Source organism: Verticillium nonalfalfae (genome assembly GCF_003724135.2).
Source record: "Verticillium nonalfalfae strain VnAa140/NRRL 66861 chromosome Unknown scaffold_139, whole genome shotgun sequence".
NCBI lineage: Eukaryota > Fungi > Ascomycota > Sordariomycetes > Glomerellales > Plectosphaerellaceae > Verticillium > Verticillium nonalfalfae.
The window spans coordinates 1-17,367 of record NW_021167364.1 but is presented as its reverse complement, the minus strand read 5'-3'; the positions used below and the strand labels follow the sequence as shown (position 1 = coordinate 17,367).

General features: G+C 58.6%; 6 protein-coding genes across 6 annotated transcripts; 2 read left to right on the top strand and 4 right to left on the bottom strand.

The window, feature by feature from the left end:
* Window positions 1-41: 41 nt before the first annotated feature.
* D7B24_001759 (uncharacterized protein) lies at window positions 42-2,987 on the bottom strand (the record flags this gene model as incomplete). Its single annotated transcript, XM_028635980.1, has 3 exons — window positions 42-842; window positions 911-2,466; window positions 2,870-2,987. The coding sequence occupies 3 exons, from the start codon at window positions 2,985-2,987 to the stop codon at window positions 42-44; spliced, it is 2,475 nt and encodes an 824-aa protein (XP_028491628.1).
* Window positions 2,988-4,645: 1,658 nt separating this feature from the next.
* Window positions 4,646-6,093, bottom strand: D7B24_001758 (uncharacterized protein; the record flags this gene model as incomplete). The annotated part of the gene is made up of 3 exons (XM_028635979.1): window positions 4,646-5,720; window positions 5,804-5,974; window positions 6,062-6,093. 3 exons carry the CDS (start codon window positions 6,091-6,093, stop codon window positions 4,646-4,648), a joined length of 1,278 nt encoding a protein of 425 aa, XP_028491627.1.
* A 481-nt stretch (window positions 6,094-6,574) lies between these two features.
* Window positions 6,575-7,596, bottom strand: SCO1 (Cu-binding protein; the record flags this gene model as incomplete). The annotated part of the gene is made up of 3 exons (XM_028635978.1): window positions 6,575-7,006; window positions 7,089-7,298; window positions 7,375-7,596. The coding sequence occupies 3 exons, from the start codon at window positions 7,594-7,596 to the stop codon at window positions 6,575-6,577; spliced, it is 864 nt and encodes a 287-aa protein (XP_028491626.1).
* A 424-nt stretch (window positions 7,597-8,020) lies between these two features.
* D7B24_001756 (uncharacterized protein) lies at window positions 8,021-9,582 on the top strand (the record flags this gene model as incomplete). The annotated part of the gene is made up of 2 exons (XM_028635977.1): window positions 8,021-8,879; window positions 8,978-9,582. 2 exons carry the CDS (start codon window positions 8,021-8,023, stop codon window positions 9,580-9,582), a joined length of 1,464 nt encoding a protein of 487 aa, XP_028491625.1.
* Window positions 9,583-9,949: 367 nt separating this feature from the next.
* ABTB1 (Ankyrin repeat and BTB/POZ domain-containing protein 1) lies at window positions 9,950-12,002 on the bottom strand (the record flags this gene model as incomplete). The annotated part of the gene is made up of 3 exons (XM_028635976.1): window positions 9,950-11,604; window positions 11,661-11,709; window positions 11,781-12,002. 3 exons carry the CDS (start codon window positions 12,000-12,002, stop codon window positions 9,950-9,952), a joined length of 1,926 nt encoding a protein of 641 aa, XP_028491624.1.
* A 628-nt stretch (window positions 12,003-12,630) lies between these two features.
* Window positions 12,631-14,979, top strand: NEK2 (Serine/threonine-protein kinase Nek2; the record flags this gene model as incomplete). The annotated part of the gene is made up of 2 exons (XM_028635975.1): window positions 12,631-13,213; window positions 13,274-14,979. The coding sequence occupies 2 exons, from the start codon at window positions 12,631-12,633 to the stop codon at window positions 14,977-14,979; spliced, it is 2,289 nt and encodes a 762-aa protein (XP_028491623.1).
* Between the last annotated feature and the right edge of the window lie 2,388 nt (window positions 14,980-17,367).

Sequence of the window (17,367 nt, the reverse complement as noted above, 5' to 3'; positions counted from 1 at the left end):
TGCATTCAAAAGAGCATTATATTCTTCACCATTTGCTGCATCTACCTCTCGACCAGCTTCAGGCTCGCCCGCACATCCTCTGGAAGCTCCTCCGCCTTCACCAAGCCCAGTAGCACGCAATCGCCCCAGAAGAAGAGGGCCCGCTCTCGTGCATACCCCCAGTAGTCAAACTCATCCTCGCCGTCGTCGTCCTTCTTCCCGTCCTGTCCCTGCTCCTCGTCTCCGGCGCTGGCTGCCGACGCCTCGCCACCCTCGTCAGCGACATCATCACCCTCTAGACAGGCAGGCACCTTGGCCTGTACGATACCCCAGGCGACCCACTGCGCGCTGTTGGCCGTCCGCCACAGCCTCGACTCCTCCATGAGCTCCGTCGCCGTCTTCTCCGTCTGCTCCTCGCGCAGTCGCTCGTCCTCCTTCCACTGACCCGCAGGCACACGCGCGTCGAGCATAAAGTCGACGATAGAGCTCGACGAGCTCGTGGGGTGCAGCACGGGCGTGCCGCCGCTGGCATGGCCGCCGCCGCCACCGGGCGTGTCGAGGGGCGTCAGGCGCGGCGTCGAGCTGGCATGCGGGAATTTGGGCCGGTGCTCGACATAGGACCGGATGAAGCGTCGCTGCTCCTCGACGGTCGGGTACCGCTCGATCGAGCAGCCGTGCGGCTTGGCCTCGTCGTGGTAGTTGTAGGCCCACTCGGTGAAGTGGTTGGCGAACTCCTGGCCGGGGACGTTGGCGCCAGCATACTCAAAGTCGATGACGATGAGCTGCTTATGCTCGTTGGCCGGCTTGAGGAGGGGCGACTTTTTGTCGTCGGGCCGAACACGCAGAATGTTGCCGTATTGGGTCTGTGCCTGTTAGCGATGCTTATTCAAGGGCGTACAACAAAAAGGCGAGTAGAGACGGGAAGACATACATCATTGTGGGCAAACGTCAGACGGGCGTTGATGTCTTCCTCGCTCCGGTAGAAGCTCGTCAGGTAAGCGCGGTACTTTTCAACAGTGGCACGGAACTGAGACCACTCCACGCCGCACACAAAGCCCTGACCTTGGTAGGTGCTTGTTGGCTTGACCGGCTCCCCGGCTTGCCTGGCGCGCGTCTCGTCGTCGACGGCCATGACTCGCTTCTCCACGTTGTCCAGCCACTTGTCCCAATTGCCCCAGACAGAGGGCCCGGCCTTGCGCTCAGCGTCGAGGAGCTCGATGCCGTCGTGCAATTCGCGCATGCGCTTGGCAATCTGCTTGGACGTCTCCGCGTCTCGCAGGTCCTTGGGTGTCAGGGTCACCGAGTTGAAGTACTCCTCGAAGCGGCCGTTGGTAAACGTGCCCAGGAGGCGAGGCCCGATGCGCTTCCTCGCCAGACGACCGAGAACGCTGAGCTCGTTGTCACGGTCGATGAGATGCTCAACCTGGGGCCCGTAGATGCGCAGGAGAACCTTGCTCGGCTGCTTCTTGCCGGGGACAGGTTCCAGGTCCTCGGGGGGTGTGACGACGTAGACGGCGTTGGTCAGCGCGCCGCTCAGCCTCTGGACGGAGATCTTGTCGCCTGCCTCGAGGGGGATACGACGCCAGCCCTTGATGCGTAGCGTGTGCGCCAGGCGGATAATCTCGTTTCGGAAGGTGGACCATGCCTCGTGCTCCTTGGCCTCTGCCTTGCCAGACACGAGATTGTCGGAGCTCTTGCCGGCGTTGTAGCTCATGGTCTTGCTGTTGTCGAGAACGGCATCGCAAGATGGCACGACGACGTCGCCGTCGGCATAATCCGTGTCGGAGCTGGCGGTGCGATGCAGCATGCTCCGCGAGCCGGACTTTTTGTGTCCCCTCACGGAAGGACGCTGGGGCAGCTTAGGGCCGAGATGCGGAATGGAGTCCAGGCCTAGAGCGGCCATGTTCTCCTCGAGGATGCGCTGCAATTTGTCGAAGCTCATGTCGCTAGACTGAGAATCAATTGAGTCGGTGCGATGGCGGAAGGGAAAGCCATCCTGGCCCTTTTCGTCGGTCACGGCAGTCGTCGTGTCGGCGGCCGGCACTTGAGCCGGGGCCTGGGCCTGGGCCTGGGCCTGGGTCTCTTGCTGCTGCTGAGGGCGCTTTCTCCTCGACGATGAAGCGTGACTTCCTGATTTGCGCTGTTCTCGTTTACGGCGTTCATGCTCGAGCCAGTCCGACACCTGCGAAAGAAGCTTCTGACTGACGTAGTGCTGCTTGCGTCGCTCGTGGCCATGGCCGTGGCCATGACTGTGATGCTGCTGCTGCTGCTGATGCTGCTCAGACGACTCTTCGGGGGTCTCTCCGGCTTCTTGGCCGCCCAGACTCGACAGAGAGGTGCGCGAGGAGCTCGTGGGCAGGTTGCGGCCACTGAGTCGTTTGGCAATGCCGGCAGAGAACTGCCTTTTCAGCGGCGAGTCGACGGGTAGAGTAGACTCGGACTCCTGCTCAACCTGGGGCACCGCCTCGGGATCAACAATTTGGACCACTACAGTGTGTCAGCTGACGCTCACGATCGAAATGGCAAAAGCGCTGAGACGGTGACCATTGACTGCGTTGTCGTCGTTGTCGCATTTTGTTGTCGATCGGTCGGTCGGTCGCATCATGCGCCGACGTCTTGGCAAGAGAGTGCCGGGGGGGGCATGTCAAGGCAATGTCGTCATGTTGCATGTCCACAGCAGAATGCACTCGGCGCATCTTGTTGAGCGAACAAACGACGGCAGATACAGCATGGACAGATGTCAAGACGAGGCGCGACAGGTCTTCTCATGGATTTCGTTCTCCAGGATGAGATGAGATTTGGTGCCTCTTGTTGCCTGCCCCGGGAATGCATGGGCCAGATCTTCATCAAAAGACGAGGGTCTGGCTGACAATGATGATGGTGAACTCACTTTTGGGGGTACCGCACTGGGGCGTCAACTTGTCGTTGTCTTCGTCGTTCTTGAGGGCAGACCGGAGGGGCTGGCTGCTGGCGCTCGCAGCGGCGTTGGGGAGGGGTGAATCAGACATGGTGATGACGCGAGCGTCGCGCGCGAAGGCGATGAGAGAGGAGAGAAAGAGACAGCCCGGAGGTGGGTTGGTGGGACAAGAAGTGGAATGCCCGACTCGGCGAAGTCAAGCTGCTGCTGCGCGTTTGGGCTCCGTCCTCAGAGGGCCTCTCGAATCGTTGTAGGGTGGTTGGGAGGCGATGGTCTCACAACAGGTAGATGCTGCCAGTGCAAAGCAATAATTTCAGCCGGCGTGCATCGGAAAAAGGAGGGGGGAGGCAGGAAGAGAGATGGAGGGAGTGGTGGAGGGGAAAAGCGGCGTCTCGTGTCTCGTGAGAAGTGGTTCGTGTTCTTTGAGGAGGAGTCGCTGTTTGGGAAATTGTCGTGTGGAAACTTGAACTTGACGTTCCCCCCGCCACTCTTGATCGCACCGCCTCGGCTGAGCCGCCTAGCCACATCTGTACGGGCCGGGGACAGGCAGCAAGGTGCCTCAACCGCTCACCGCTCAGTGCAGCCACTACCTACCTAGGTGCCAGGGTGCCTACCTAGGTCGGTAGGTAGGTGCATGCCTGGTAGGGCCTTGGTGCTACGAACGTAACGCACTACCTAGGGCCTTATCGTCCCGCACCTTAGGGACCGGCTGACCACCTCGGTTACCAACCTTAGGTATCTTACCACCCTACGTACCTACCCTGAGGTGGTTCAGTCAGGCATCTAGGGAGCTCAGTAGGTACTGTAGCTACCTGAACCCACCACGCAAGGCAACTACCCCACAAGAACCCCTGGCTTGCCTCCCCCCTGTCAGGTGCATCACTGTCCAACTGCAACTGCCAGGGATCAGGCGCTAGACGCACCTGGGACGACCCCTCCGAGATGCGGGCCACGAGCTTCCCCAAAGCGTGCCGACTTGGATATGTGTTGAACCAGATAGTCTGGCAGAAAGTTCATCTCAGCTTAGGGCTCTGTGTCTCCATGTTCGCTGAACACCACTGTTGACAGGTCCGTCCAGACTCGTTCCGATGCATTTCCTGGCATTGTAGCACATACGCCAATCGAGTGACGTTGCCATCCACATCACATGCGAGCGAGGGGACAGACTGGCGCGATCGTCAATGCCATTTGCCACTTGGACAACGTGCTCGTGGCGCTCGGGAGGCTGCAGCTGGCTTCGCTAACGGAGGGGTGGTGGTTTGGCTTGTTACTATATGATGCCATCCTACTATGCTGGTCTCGCCTTGGGGCCGACCAACCTCAGCTCCGCCAGGCAACTCGACTGTGCTTGTGTGGCACGTACAACTCAAGCCGCTGCCAACCGATGTATGTCAGACATGGACTAGTGAAGGCGTCTCGTCCTACTCTGCCGTGTTTTGGCACTACACAACGACCTGCTGTGGAGGCACTCTTGCCATTGACCCGAACTACCTACCGACCATGAGGTGCTGTGGCCTGGACGAGCAGATATCTCGATACTTGGCTCTGTGCTGCAGCATTAAATAGATACCATACAGGCTCCAAGGCCAGCAACGCCGGTCAGGGGGGCGAGACCCCGTCTTTCAAGGCTCCATATCCCAGATGACTCGGGTCCGCGAAGCGCACAATTCCATTGTACATCTCTACCGTGCTGGTCTACAAATCCATGTCTAGTCCTCGACGCAATGATCCCATGCTGCCGCCCATGACTTACTGCTCCCTCGCCAGCGCCCACGCCACCGCCGCCTTGACATCGTCCACAATGGCCGTCGGCGGGTACGCGCTCTCGCCACGGTCCGCCTGCCAGACGCCGGTCCGCACGAGCACCGACGCCCAGTTCGTGCCCTGCTCGCTGCGGTACTCGTTGGCGCCGCGAATGTCGCTCTCGGGGTTGTCGCCGACCATGTACACCGTCCGCAGCGGCGTCGACGCCTCGGCATCGCGCCCCTGCCGCGCCAGCAGCGCGGCGCGGTGCTCGTTGAGCACGCGCTCGGCGTAGCGGTACGTCTCGGGCGACGGCTTGCCAAAGGCCGTGCGCCGCAGGGGCGTGCCGCCGGTGACCTTGGCCCACACGCCGGCCATGGCCTCCTGGAAGGCGCCCTGGCCGAGCCGCGGCTGGTGGTAGCCCGTCGACCACAGCAGGTCCGCGTTGGACAGGATGAGCGGCGGCTGGCCGTCCTGCTGCCAGCCGGCGTTGGGCAGCGACGCGTCGCCGTTGCGGTCCGAGTAGGTGCCGAGGATGCCGCGGCGCGACAGCAGCAGGTCGAGGATGAGCTGCACGTCGAGCGCCCAGTCGCGCGGGTCGTTGAAGACGAACATGGCGTCGATCGTCAGCGCGTCGGCGTCGGCGACGCCCGGCCCGTGCAGCGGCCTGGGCAGCGGCCGCGCCGTCGTACGGTACACCTCCTCCATGAGCGGCTCAAAGGGCCAGATCTCCGGGTGCGCCGTCAGAATGTCGGCCGGCGTGACGACGCTGCGGAAGCCGTACTGCTCGGCAATCGCGCGGCACTTTTGCGCGTTCGAGCCCGTCACGAAGACCGTCTTGTCGCTGAGGCTGTCGGGCCCCGCGCGCACGAGCTCCTGGAATGGCGTGTGCGACTGCACAAAGTTGTCGACCGTCAGCTGCACGCCGAGCTTGTCGCTGAGGTCCCGCACCCGGTCGTGCTCGTGCTTGCCGCCGCCGTTGGTCAGCAGGATGAACGGGATGTTGTTGTCCTGCAGGTACTCGAGCGCCTCACGGGCGCCGGGGATGGGCTTGGCGACGTGGAGCAGCACGCCGTCGATGCTGCGGGCAGTCAGTCGGTCGTCTCCAAAAGGACCTCCTCGGAAGATCGTCGTCGAGGTGAGCGAGGGATGGGGTTCACCCACTCAAAGGCAAAGGCAAAGGATGGCGGCACAGCCGTGGTGCTGCTGGCCTGAGCACTCAGCCATCGTGGTCGTACCGCTGCGGCTGGCTGTTGTGAGCGGCTGAGAGATGGCAAGCCTGAAGACGACCCGTTGACGTCTCGGCGACGGCGAAAGGCAGCATTGGATGCCCACCTTGATTGGGTTCGTAGCACGCTCTGTGTCACCAAGGCAGCAGTGGATGCTGCTGGCACTGGCAGCCTCGACGTCGCTCGCACTGACGCCCCGCCGAGGGCGCAGATGGAGGCCTTCATCGCAGGTTCCGGGCTTCTATTTGTTGGAGGAGCGGTGGATGGTGGTGATAATGATGGGGAGAGCTGCAACATGGGCGAGCTCAACTGGAGCCAGGTAGCTAAGCAGGTTCACGGAGGCCGAGCACAGGGCCCCACTCGCTCGTACTTTCACCCCGCGACCAAGAATTGGAGCTAGACGTTTCGAGCCTCATGCCGCATCTTGTCACTCGAAACCACGCAATGCAAGACAAAGCGTCGGGCCCTATGCTGATCATCCTTTTGCATTCTATTGTCAATTCGGCCTTCCACCCCCCCTGGCCGTAGTGTACAAGCGACGGAGCGGGGTTTCGGGACATCTGCCCTGTCTCTGATCGCTCATCTTCCATAGTGTCCTAATTGTCTGCCAACGGCAGCTCGCCTACTGATACACATGCAGCTCGTACTCGTACAGCTTGACCTAATGTACCCATGCAACATTGAAGATGGGTTCACCGATATCCGTCTAGTTCTTCTTCCACGCGCCGGACCAGTCATTCATATGGTCGAGCATCAGCTTTGCGCCAGCAGACGGCGAGTGCTGTCGTCCCAGCGCCTCGACAAAGTCGCCCTCGGGATCCATCAGATAGAAGTAGATGCTGTGGTCGACGAGGTAGTCCTGGCCCGCTTTGACGTGCTGCGGTGTGCTAAAGTACACCCTGTACTTCTTGCACATGGCCTTGATCTCGTCGTACGTGCCCGTCAGCCCGATGAACTTGGGGTGGAACTCGGCGAGGTATTCCTTGAGAACCGGCGGCGTATCGCGTGCCGGATCACACGTGACGAATATGGGAAGAATCGATCCAGGTCGCTTCTCCTCCACGAGGTCGAACATGCGCGCCATCTTGTCGAGCTCGTCGGGGCAGATGTCGGGACAGTGGGAGAAGCCAAAGTACACCTAGGGGCACAGCAGGTTAGCCGCTGCACGCTGCCTATCCACAGACTGTCCAGACCGCCATTGCTCCTGTCATCCTACGTACCAGTGCATACCGTCCCTTCATGTCCTCGCTCGTGAACGCGGTGCCGTTCTGGTCGATCAGCTCGAAGGGGCCGCCAACCTTGGGCTTGCCCACGCCCTTGGTGGCATCGGCAATGCGCTTCCGCTGCATGCGCTCCTTTTCAAACTCAAAGTACCACATGAGACCGCCGGCCGTGGCGACGAACAGGATACCGGCCTTCCAGGAAAAGGGCTGTGCACATTGGTTAGCCGGACCGTCCTCTGCCGACCGGGCGCTGAGCCGAGCCGTATTCTTTGGAAACACCCACCCCTGATCGGTACCGACTCTTCTGCTCTGCGATGGACTTGTACACCTTGGTCCTCTTCTGCATGGCGAATTGGTTTCGCGCGGCCTGGAGAGGGCTTGGCGCAGTCGCTGGTCGGACGTGCTTCGCTGTTGCCGCCTGCGAGAGGCATCGTCGGCACTGCTGGGCAGATGCGCCGAGAACGCTCCTGAAGAGCGTCCTTGCTGGTGCCAATGCGTTTGACATGTTGGCTCGTAGGCGTAGAATCAGTGGCGAAGATGATGTTGCCTGGGAATCAATCCGGGGTCGAGTCCATCATCGTAAGATGCCGAAGCTGCCACTGGAGGTAGGGTGGCCCGGGCGTCGGGATGCCAAAAAAACATGCTCGATAAGCCTCACACCCCGACATTCATCCGGTATCTCGGTGAGGTATGCGGACGTGTGTTCACCGAGTCGTCAACTCACCACCCAAACTCACCACTCCAGATGCTCTTATCAAATTGGCAAGAGTCGAGGGTGTTCTTGATCAGTATTTCGTACACAACTCATAAAATCATCGACAGTATTATTTCGCGAGCCACGTCTGTCGGCTTCAACTCGAACAGAAAATTGCTTGCTGCCTTCCCACACATATTTCTTGGTCGCATCAGGCAAGCAAGGGTGCATCACGATGGATCACGCTGGTGGTCAACAAGCCGCCGGCAGGTCACCCTCTTCGGGGCCCGCCAGTAGGCAACAGGAGGATCACGACATGCCAGATGCACAACCAGCAGCGCCATCTCCACATGAGAGGAGTGTCCCTCCATCTTCCAACACAGTCCTCCCCTCCACAGAAAAGCCACCACCTGCGGCGCCAAAGAAGCGCGGTCAGGCTGCAGTCAAGAAGCCCACCAAGCGCAGCAAAGGCAACCCCGGCTCCCGCGTCGGCAAGAAACAAACGGCACCAAAAGCATTGAGTGGCGACCAAGACGACGATGGCGACTCGGCCGCGCAGCTTGAGGAGCGCGGCGCTGCCAGCCCGTCCCCTGACGACGACGACTCCATCGACCCGGGCCCCTACTGTCTGTGCCGCGGCCCGGACGACCACAGGTTTATGATCTTCTGTGACATTTGCCAGGACTGGTTTCATGGAGAGTGCGTCGACATGGACAGGGACGTCGGTAACAACCTCGTCGAGCGCTTCGTCTGTCCCAACTGCACAGACCTGGCCAACAACGTGCGCACCCTCTACAAGAAGACGTGCTCCCTCAAGAACTGCACCCAGGAGGCGCGTCTTTATGGCGACCGCGAGACCAAGGAGGAAGTCAAGCTCGAGGACAAGAGCGTCTTCTGCTCCGACGAGCACCGCCAGCTGTGGTGGGAGAAGTACGTCGCCGCCATGCCCAAGAAGGATGGATCCGGCGCCAAGACGCTTTATGGCGACATCACGCAGGCGCAGATTATGGCGCTTCTCGGCGATGCTGTGAGCAAGGCTGACAAGACGAACAACTGGAAACTCGCGGCACGGCCCTTTGCGCCTGAGGATGGAGGTGAGAAAGTCTTTTTGTCTTTTTCTTTTTTTCTTATTTCCTTCCTTCTCTCGACGACACGGGTGGTCGTAGACGGGGCATCACTGACTTTTCCGCAGACAATGGGTCGGACCCCAAAAAGGTCCTGCCACCGGGCACACTCACCGACGAGGAGGAGCTGAAGCTGAAGCAGTACGCCGCCGAGCGCTACCAGATGGGCGAGGACACGGTCGCCTACAGCCGCATGCTCGAGCTCATGGACATGGCGGGCCGGCGCCGCGCGGCCCTCGTCGCGGCTAAGAAGATGGACGACTCGGTCTGCGGCTACGACTACCGGCTCGACACCATCGGCGTGCGCCAGCCCTTTGCCGCCTTCATGGCGACGCAAGAAGCCCAGGAGATCTTCAAGCAGGGCAGCCTTGAGCACGGCAGCGTCATGGCCGGCGCCGACCGTAACTTTTGCGACAAGAAGCGTTGCAAGCCCCACCACGGCTGGTACCAGATTCACACTAAGGACGTGAGGTATCTGATGCGCTGTCTGACATCCGAAGCCAACAAGAAGCTCAACCTCGAGGCCGAGATCCGGGACGCTGCTGTGCAGAGGAGGCTGAGGAAGGAGCGCGAGGGAAATGGCGTCGAGTATCACGGGCAGTACGCGGTGCAGCTTGGAGATCAGAATAAATCTGTGACTGCCGATGGACCTCTTGAGACGATCAGCACTTAACTGCCTGGCACAATTAGTTGGCGACATGGGCTCGATCGGCCCAGCTGCAGTGGGTTGGTGACTTGGGAAGGATGCTCTGGAGCTCGGCGTTGCTAGGCAGGATAGAAGTCACCATAACAGTGATAGTATGACTGAATGAGTGAAAAGGGTCGTCGGTTCTACTCCGACATTGGCAGCATTTTTTTTATCTTGCACAATAATGAGCATTGAGTTTTAGTCTACGACATCCAAATAGAAGTGGACTGGTTTTTCAACTGGAAAGGAGTTGGTCTCTATGGCACGACGGCACTTAACGAGCTACGCCTTGCCATGCCCTTGCCTGACCGATTTGGTTCTCATGAATACTGATCTAGGAATTCATCTATCTCTATGCGTCAAGTCTAAGGCGTTCTAGCATGATGTCGATCTTTCCAAGCAGGATCTGGTAGTTGATCGCATCCGAGGCAAACTCGTCTTCGGCCACGGCGCCATCGAGCGTCATGACGCCGCCTGTCTCTTCGGTAGCTTCTTCCTTCTCAACAGGCTCTGCCGACTTGGCGTCTCTCAGGTCGATCTCTTGTAGAGTTAAGCCGTCCTCGGCCTTTTGCTGGGCCTCCTGGCTGCTCTCCGCCAGCGACGCAGCCGCCGCCGCATTGATCTCGCCCTGCTCGTCCATCATCTCGTCGAGACCCGCATCCTCGAATCGCAGCCGGAAGCGCTCCGAAAGATAGTAGCGGATATCGTCTAGTAATTCAATCGTGTCCGTCTCTTCGCGGTTCTTCAGCCGCTCGGCACTTTCTTTGATGAGGTCGGCGAATTCGGCTTCGTCGATGTAGTCTTCCAGCCGGTACGCCAGGTACCGAGCGGCGAACTCCTCGAGCCGCTGCACCCTCAGGTCCCACGCGGCATGTATGACGTCGTAGATGTTGATGGGTTCCGTGTCTTCCTCTTCGGCTGTGCCGTGTGTGCGGTCAACGAGAACATTGCTGTTGCCGCTGCCCAATGTACTGATGACCTGTGCCGCTTTGGTCTTGAGTTTGTCAAGATAGAGCATATCGGATACGTAGAGAAGATCCAGGGCAAGTTCGAGCGGGCATTCAGCGTTTTCGGTGTAGAGGAAAGTGAGGATGATCTCGAGAACTTCAGGCACACAGTCAATCGTAACCATGTGCAGGTGCTGTTCCTCCTGAGCCTCCTTGAACTCGCCCGAAAACATGGTCTCGAAATAGAGGCTGCGCAGCAGCATGGCCTTGTGTACCGGGTACACGACGGACCGCCTAGTCTTTTTCGGCTTGTCGTTGGTGAAGGGGCCGATTGGGATGCTGCTATTGTTCGCCACGGCGTCCGTGTCGGCGGGCTCGTTCTCGGGTGTCTGCTCGTCGTCGGGTTCGTCGGCGCGCAACAGGCAATCGGCAAAAATGGCATTATCATGCCGCCACTTGATCTCATTGACCCTCTCTGTGTCGATGACCATTCTATGCCGGAGGACGTTTTCCCGGTAAAAACTGTCGATCTGTTTCTGAGCCCGGTTGACCTCGTCCTGGTACCGTTGACGGGCCAGTCGACGATCGGTTGTCAGCAGCGCCTCCCAGAGTTTCTCAATCTCAAGCTGCTTGCTGATCTTATCAGCGCTCGTGAGAACCTCCTCCTCGGTCGCCATGCTACGTGGGTCGACAAGATCTTTCGGAATATCGCCGAGGTAGAGATAGCGCAGCACGAGGCGAAAGGCATCAGCCGGGATGGTCGCTGGTAGGTTCCAGGTCCTCGTCCCTGCGGCATCCGAGAATTTCCTCTTGAAATAAGGAGATCTGGAAGCGAGGATGAATTTGTGGAGCTGAAAAGACTCGGAGGCGGCGATGAGGCCAATGTCGGCTGTCTTGGGCACGTCTTTGGAGAGGAGAGACGTAATGTGAGATGCCCAGGGCTGGAGGGGATCTGTGGACTTTGAATAATCATACTCGAGCAGCAGGTTGCGGATTCGATTATTCAGGGCATTGTAGATGCATCGCTCGCCTTGGAAAGTATTCCGCTCCGCCAGTGCACCTCGACACCGATGTTAGCACGCCGGTCAACCATGATAGCATGGGGAGTTCGCCCACCAGACTCGAGAAGAAGCCGGACCAGGTCGAAATGACCACATAAGCTCGCCTTTGCGACGTGATCAGCATCAGAGCTTCGGATCACAAACTCTACTTTCGACGGATGTTGCATAAACCTACAACGATGAGGGGGGTGTAGTCAAAGCTGTCTTTGCCGTTTATGTTAACACCGGCGGAAATCAGCTCTTGGCATCTCTTGAGGTCGCCTCGGCGGCATGCTTGGAGAAAGTCGTGAAAGCCCTCGGACAGGTCCAGGGGGTTTTCTTCCCGAAGGACGCCGGTTTTTATGAGGACATGCTCGTCCCTCAGCTGGGCCTCCAGTTGCCCTTTGTGTAGGACCATACTCGAGACTGGATAGATGGCAGAAGAGGAAGAGGATGAGGAGAGTAGGAGAAAATGCAGCAACGATCAAGAGCAAAATTGCTGCTACACGTTCTGAGGCTATAACCGACCTGCTCTCCAACAAGGTCATGCACCAACATGGAAAATGATACGGAAAATGACAATATGATCCATCACATCGAACCTGCACCTGTCACTGAGAGTCGAGATGGTGGGGTCCAGAGTCGTTACGCCACTCGAGGCAAGGCCCGCTCCACTTTCGCCTTCTCCCCTCCGATCGGATATGTCATCATGAGCCCCCACCAAGCGCGCCGCGACCGCCGAGGTGTGGCACCGCGCGGGAACTTATCGCGATAAGCAGCGGGCCGACAGAGGTTCCGACCACCGGCCCCCCGTTGCCATGGCACCCGCGCCAGCTGTTTACTCACTGCACCAGTTGGTGACCCAGGCCCAATGACGGCGATCACAAAGTTGCACAAGCATGACCACGACCACCATCTCGACACCCTCAACACCAGGCAGATACTAACCCAAGCAGCACAAAACTCTATCCACAGCTTTCTGCGACGTCTATGGAAATTAGGAGTTTGTGTTCCCTGCTTGCAACTTCCATCGCGCATCGCCCATCATGACGACTGAGGGCGACAAGTACGAGGTCCTCGAGAAGATCGGTATGTCGAGTCACATATCTTCATCATTGTCTTTCGCGTCGCAAACACTGACACATGTGCTCTCTCTGTTCTCCATAGGCCATGGATCTTTTGGCGTCATCCGCAAGGTCCGTCGAAAGGCGGACAACTTCGTCATGTGCCGCAAGGAGATCAGCTACCTGAAGATGTCCGCCAAGGAGCGTGAACAGCTGCACGCCGAGTTCCAGATCCTCTCGCATTTACGGCACGAGAATATCGTCGGGTACTTCCACCGAGAACACCTCAAGTCCAGCCAGGACCTTCACCTGTACATGGAATACTGCGGCAACGGCGACCTCGGTCGCATCATCAAAAACTTGACTGTCAAGGGCGAGCGCGCCAAGGAATCCTTTGTCTGGAGCATCTTCTCGCAACTCGTCACCGCCTTGTATCGCTGCCACTACGGTACCAACCCCCCCGAGGCTGGCAACAACGCCATGGGCCTCTTTAGCAACGTGGTCCGGCCAAAGGTTCCTGCTGGCACCATGACTATCCTCCATCGCGATCTCAAGCCTGAGAATGGTAAGTCGACATGACAGTGGCCTCACGGAAGGGAGAGGCACGCGAGCTAACCATCTGCAGTCTTTCTCGGTGAAGACAACTCCGTCAAGCTTGGTGACTTTGGCCTCGCCAAGATGATCCAGTCTCACGACTTCGCATCAACCTACGTCGGTACGCCATTCTACATGTCGCCAGAAATCTGCGCTGCCGAAAAGTACACGCTCAAGTCGGACATCTGGTCGCTCGGCTGCATTATGTACGAGCTGTGCGCCAGGGAGCCGCCGTTCAACGCAAAGACGCACTTCCAGCTCGTACAGAAGATCAAGGAGGGCAAGGTCAACCCGCTGCCGGACATTTACTCGCCAGAGCTCATGGGCACCATCAAAGACTGTCTGCGCGTGAATCCAGACCGCCGCCCCGACACGGCGCAGCTTCTGCACCTCCCCATTGTGCGCTTGATGCGCAAGGAGAAGGAGACGGTCGACTTCAACAAGATGCTCAAGGCAAAGGAGGAAGCCCTTGCCCAAAGAGAGAAGGAGCTACAGCAGAAGATGGAGAGGTTCGAGGCCGAGAAGGACTACACGCGCCAAGAAATCGACAACACTCTGCGGAGGGAATGGGAAGTCAAGGCGCGTCTCGAGATTGACCGCCTCGTGCAGCTCGAGATGGAGAGACTGAACAAGAGATTCGAGGATGAAGTGCACTCGCGTGTCCAGGAGGAGCTCCGCAAGAAGGCGCCCACCTTTAACCTGCAAGCACCAATGCTGCACGAGACAAGCATGTCCTCGTCTGTATCTGTCGACAGGACTGACTACGAGAGGTCGTCGGTGGGCGCTGGCGATGGTGAAGGAGACGGGGAGTTCCCTTCGACGACAGATCTCACCGACCTTTCCTACGACAGCCCGGAAGCCCCCAACGACGGGCCGAAGAAGACGGCGCGCACTCCCTTTGGCCGTGCCCAAACCATGTTTGCAGGCCACGCCGGGACACCCATGGATATCGAGATGGTGTCGCCCTCGCCGATGGCCATCGCATCGCTGTCCCTGTCACCGAGACGCAACGAGGCAACCAAGGCCCCATCCACAAACCCCGGCAACATCTTTAGCGCCAACGCGACAGCCACGGCCAATGCTCTTTGGAATGTGCCCCGCGAGTCTACGCTCATGGAATCGGATGACGAGGACATCATCCCATCCCCGACACGCAACATCAGATCGAGGCAGAACCCTTTCACCTCGAAGACACGTCCCGTCCTGACGTCGCAAAAGACGGCTCCGGTGCCACGCATGAAGACAATGTCCTCTGCCACGGGGCTCAACTCGAACAAGACGTTACCCTCACTCCCTGGGCAGGGTCAGAACTCGGCCCGTGGCGGCGGAGAGCGTTGTCCGTCGCCGAATCGCCGTCTGAGCAAGATCCCATCGGCCACGAACCTTCAGGCAAACAACAACGCTGGTGCCGAGACCTCCTCGGGCAACCTGTCTCGCAAGCCCTCCGTCACCAAGAAGGATCAGGAGCCCCTTGGTAAGGTTGCGGTGAAGAACAACATAAGGGGGCGTACCCTAGTGGAGCTCCAGCAGGCTCGCGCCGGCGGACGCCCCCTCTCTGCGGTCATCGCTGCTGGCGGCGAGAACGCGAACCTCAACGTGAGCCCAAAGCGCAACTTCAAGGAGAGGGTTGCGGAGCGTCGCGCCAGTGGCGGTGAGCCGGCGGCTGTGTGGGATCCCGAGCGAGACGAGATGCCCAGCCCCTTCCTCGTACGCAGGAAGCCAATGACCCGCGTCTGAGCCGTGCCGTGCCGTGTCTTATCCAGTGGTCCTGGGCCTCATGGAGGTCCGGCTCTCTGGCAGGCTAGCCACTAGGCGAGTGGGGGGGGGGGGGGGGGGGCTTTGGAGTATGTCGGAAGGACAGGAAGTAATGAGGACGTGGAAAACGTTGGAGGATGAAGAACGATGATACCATAACTTGACGTTACTTTGCAGGGAGGCTTCCTCCCTGCCCCATTTCTTTTTCTTTTGTCACTGGCTTGGGAAAACATAGCGGCGGCCGGGTTGTGTCCATTGTTTCTTCCGGGCCGATGAAGGAGGAAGGGAGAGAGGTCCAAGGGGGGATCAAGGCTGCGGGACATATGAGATACACGCGCTGGTGGGAGGCGAGCGTACGGCAAGGCGTCAGGCGTTTTTTTCTGGCTTTGTTCTGAAGGGGGACAACATGCATTATTTCTGCTTTTGATGCATCTCACATCACTACACCCTTCGCTCACTGTTGCGGTCTCTTGTTTCTTTTTTTGTTTTGGGGGCATTGGGCAACGACAAGCTGGCTTGACTACTTGTAAATTTATTTCAAGACGTGTAACAAGACCACCGCAAGATGACTGCCTTAGCAGAATGTCCAAAGTTACTAGGATGGACCCGCCGCTCATGGTTGCGCATCTAGTCCAGAAGCCGCCTTCGCGGACACATGGCATACGGGTTCGAACTGGCGGACCTCCGCGTCTTGACCTCTGCCTGGCAGCTCTTGGGGCTTAAGCGACGTCGATAGTCTATCATCTTCGATCAACGGGGGTGTGGGATGCGCTCGCGCCCTGCGTCGACGCAGCCTACTTGTTGATCTGGTCCATTTGCGTACAGCTCGGCGACGGTCATGTACACATGTGGGAACACACACACCCACACACTCACACACTCACTCACACACTCACATGCACGTACGTACTTACATATTCGCAAGTACATGCCACGCGCGACAAGCAGATGCGAGCGAAAGGTGACGACGATCCCAAGCGCCAGGTTTTCCCGCTTGGAGGCTGGCTGGGCGACGGGGAAGCAAAAACGGTTGTCTCAAACACCACGCTACGAGGCCCACGCACCACGCCGTCGAGGGCTGGGAATTGCTTCTCTGTTTCTTCTCGCCCGCAGAATTTCGGGGGGCGAGGGCATGGGGATCGGCGGGCGGACATGCTACGGCATGGCGTTTCGTTTTGCTTTCTTTTTCACGCCGGCGCGCGGGCGGTTGACAATTGGGGGCGGTGAATGGAAGCCTTCTCGGAGTAATGTGCTCCCTTGCTTCTTTTCCCTTTCCCTCGAGCCCAGGGGCCCTCGGTCATCTTCTCGTCAGCAGCAACACTTGCTTAGTCGGGCGCACGGTATTGTTTGCTTTTCTTTACAACGACGCAACCTAGAACGACACCGGCAGTGGTAATTCCAAGGGCTGACTACGGAGGGGGTGCGTGCGCTCCAAGGCTACGGAAAAAGCAATCTGAGCCGCACTCGACACGTTAAGTGCGGCCTCGCTAAGAGAGTGGCTGCTCCTTGGCCCAGTAGGGTATGCAGGCTGTTGCTTCGGGGAAGTCGACATGGATGGCATTTACCACGAGCAGGGCTCACGAAGTGGTGGTCTGAACTGGCCTAGTGATAGCTGGCACATGTCGACAGGCGTCTCGAACAAGCCACGGTATGCGGCAGAGGTTGTTCAGAAGGAAAGGACGATTGATGATCGTCAAAACGTCAGCCGTCTCGGAGCACACTCGAGTCTCAGTGAAACATGCAGACGCGCTAGGATGACGATGCCGGGCAGGGGAGTCAACCATGAGAAAAGCCAAGAGTTTGGCAGACATACGCAGATCATTCTGACCACGAGAAAACGTGACTGTGACGCCCCATACAATCCGCAGGAGAGCGAGACATGTGTCTTATTAGCAAGGACGGAGTGTGGCTTGTATCGCGTCCGCCGAGTGTCGCATCGGAACTTGGGGGTCGCTGAGACATAGTTGTGTCTCAAGCCACGTGAAGGACGAGACATGACCAACGGCCACTAACAGCACTAAGACACGTATGGACAGGGGCCAGGTACTGGTACAGAGGCGTCTAGTCAACCGCAGGTGAGAAGGAGACCGGTCAGTTCTCCTCGGGCGTGGAGCTGAGCGTTGTTATGGACGAGCGTTGGGACTTAACGGTTTGAGAGTGAGTGGCTCTAAGTCCAATGACTATTTCTTTTCCCCCCTCCACCTTTTCCACTCGCCTCAGGTGAGCCGCTGAGGAGCGGCTGTGAGACATGTGAATGATTAGAAGACCGTCGTTGCGTCGTAGTGCATCCTACCGACCTAACCTCACCTAACGCTATCCCTTTGAACCCGAAATTGATCTCAGTACAAGCAAGCGCCCCACAAGCCGTAT